The 2610-nt window shown below is 50.4% G+C and overlaps 1 protein-coding gene across 1 annotated transcript in view; it reads left to right on the top strand.

Moving 5' to 3' along the window:
• The window catches only part of dcc (DCC netrin 1 receptor), a 32117-nt gene extending 29724 nt beyond the window's left edge, over window positions 1-2393 (top strand). Inside the window, exons 17-18 of the mRNA XM_055159915.1 lie at window positions 75-220; window positions 2187-2393. Coding sequence (XP_055015890.1) covers window positions 75-220; window positions 2187-2276 — 236 coding nt within the window. The 3' untranslated portion in view covers window positions 2277-2393. The remainder of the gene's footprint in view (window positions 1-74; window positions 221-2186) is intronic.
• The last annotated feature ends 217 nt before the right edge of the window (window positions 2394-2610 follow it).

Genomic DNA, 2610 nt, shown 5'->3' with positions numbered 1-2610 from the left:
TAAACCAGGACTAAACCAGGACTGAACCCGAGGGTCAGATCATGTGTGTCTGACAGTTCTTCTTGTGTTCTCAGCGGGTTCTTTGCCGAAGCCTCAGGTGAAAACCGCCTCGTTGGGGTTGGGGGGTAAAGCTCGCTCTCCTCTTCTGCCCGTGTCTGTGCCCACGGCGCCCGAGCTGCAGGAGGAGGCGGGGCTTAAGGCTGACGACGCCGGCGCCAACGTGAGTCCCCACCTCAGACCTACACCGGGTCCTGCGGGTGTTTCAGTTCACGACCTCAACACGACCTCACACGACCTCAACACGACCCACACGACCTCCACACGACCTCCACACGACCCCCACACGACCTCCACACGACCTCCACACGACCTCCACACGACCCCCCCACACGACCTCCACACGACCCCCACACGACCTCCACCACGACACGACCTCCACACGACCTCACACGACCTCCACACGACCCCACACGACCTCCACACGACCTCCACACGACCTCCACACGACCCCCCACACGACCTCCACACGACCTCCCACACGACCTCAACACGACCCACACGACCTCACACGACCCTCACACGACCTCCACACGACCCCCACACGACCTCCACACGACCTCCACACGACCTCCACACGACCCCCACACGACCTCCACACGACACCCACACGACCCCACACCTCACACGACCTCCACACGACCCCACACGACCTCCACACGACCCCACACGACACACCTCCACACGACCCCACACGACCTCCACACGACCTCCACACGACCCCACACGACCTCCACACGACCCCACACGACCTCCACACGACCCCACACGACCCCCACACGACCTCCACACGACTCCACACGACCTCCACTGTAGTAGTAGTATTAGTTATTAGTACACTGTAGTAGTGCACTGTAGTAGTATTTGTACCATATAGTAGTAGTACTTGCAGTAGTAGTATTTGCAGTACTCACAGTATTTGCTGTAGTAGTACTCTGTGTCTCTGTCCCTCAGGTGTTACTGTAGTAACAGTAGTAGTAGTTGTAGTATTTGCAGTATTTGCTGTACCTGCAGTAGTAGTACTATCTCTGTGTCCCTGCCTGCAGGTGTTACTGTAGTAGTAGTAGTAGTAGTAGTAGTAGTACTCGCAGTACTCGCAGTAGTAGTACTCTCTCTGTGTCTCTGTCTCTCAGGTGTTACTGTAGTAGTAGTAGTAGTAGTAGTAGTAGTACTCGCAGTACTCGCAGTACTCGCAGTAATAGTACTCTCTCTGTGTCTCTGCAGGTGTTACTGTAGTAGTAGTAGTAGTAGTAGTAGTACTCGCAGTACTTGCAGTAGTAGTACTCTCTCTGTGTCTCTGCAGGTGTTACTGTAGTAGTAGTAGTAGTAGTAGTAGTACTCGCAGTACTCGCAGTAGTAGTACTCTCTCTGTGTCTCTGCAGGTGTTACTGTAGTAGTAGTAGTAGTACTCGCAGTACTCGCAGTAGTAGTACTCTCTGTGTGTCTCTGCAGGTGTTACTGTAGTAGTAGTAGTAGTAGTAGTAGTAGTACTCGCAGTACTCGCAGTAGTAGTACTCTCTCTGTGTCTCTGCAGGTGTTACTGTAGTAGTAGTAGTAGTAGTAGTAGTAGTAGTACTCGCAGTACTCGCAGTAGTAGTACTCTCTGTGTGTCTCTGCAGGTGTTACTGTAGTTGTAGTAGTAGTAGTAGTACTCGCAGTACTTGCAGTAGTAGTACTCTCTCTGTGTGTCTCTGCAGGTGTTACTGTAGTAGTAGTAGTAGTAGTAGTAGTAGTAGTCGCAGTACTCGCAGTAGTAGTACTCTCTCTGTGTCTCTGTGTCTCAGGTGTTACTGTAGTAGTAGTAGTAGTAGTAGTAGTAGTAGTAGTAGTAAGTACTTTGCAGTAGTAGTACTCTCTCTGTGTCTCTGCAGGTGTTACTGTAGTAGTAGTAGTAGTAGTAGTAGTAGTACTCGCAGTAGTAGTACTCTCTCTCTCTCTCTCTGTGTCTCTGTCTCTGCAGGTGTTACTGTAGTAGTAGTAGTAGTAGTAGTAGTACTCGCAGTACTCGCAGTAGTAGTACTCTCTCTCTCTCTGTGTCTCTGCAGGTGTTACTGTAGTAGTAGTAGTAGTAGTAGTAGTAGTAGTACTCGCAGTAGTAGTACTCTCTCTCTCTCTCTGTGTCTCTGCAGGTTTATGAACAGGACGACCTCTCGGAGCAGATGGCGAGTTTGGAGGGACTCATGAAGCAGCTCAACGCCATCACAGGCTCCGCCTTCTAACCCGACGCCGCGCCCCTTTACCTGCTGACCCCGCCCACCCCTGCCCTGACCCCGCCCACATCTGCAAACGCCCACAGGAGCTAAAAGAGCCGATACCTCGATATCGATCTGCGAGAGCCTCAGAGCCAAACCAACAAAAAACAAAAAATATGTTTTTATATTTATATTATTACATTATTACATTATATGATCAGCTTCAGCCTCAAGAAAAAGAACCTGGAACAACAACAACAACAACACAACAACAACAACATCACCAACAACAACAACACCAACAACACCAACAACACCAACACCAACAACACCAACACTAACACTAACAACACCAACACCA

The sequence above is a fragment of the Boleophthalmus pectinirostris genome, unplaced genomic scaffold (genome assembly GCF_026225935.1).
Source record: "Boleophthalmus pectinirostris isolate CB_2022bp ecotype Guang Dong unplaced genomic scaffold, ASM2622593v1 HiC_scaffold_2825, whole genome shotgun sequence".
Taxonomy (NCBI): Eukaryota; Metazoa; Chordata; class Actinopteri; order Gobiiformes; family Gobiidae; genus Boleophthalmus; species Boleophthalmus pectinirostris.
Note: the sequence above shows the minus strand (reverse complement) of the source record. Positions and strands in the feature narration are given on the sequence as shown.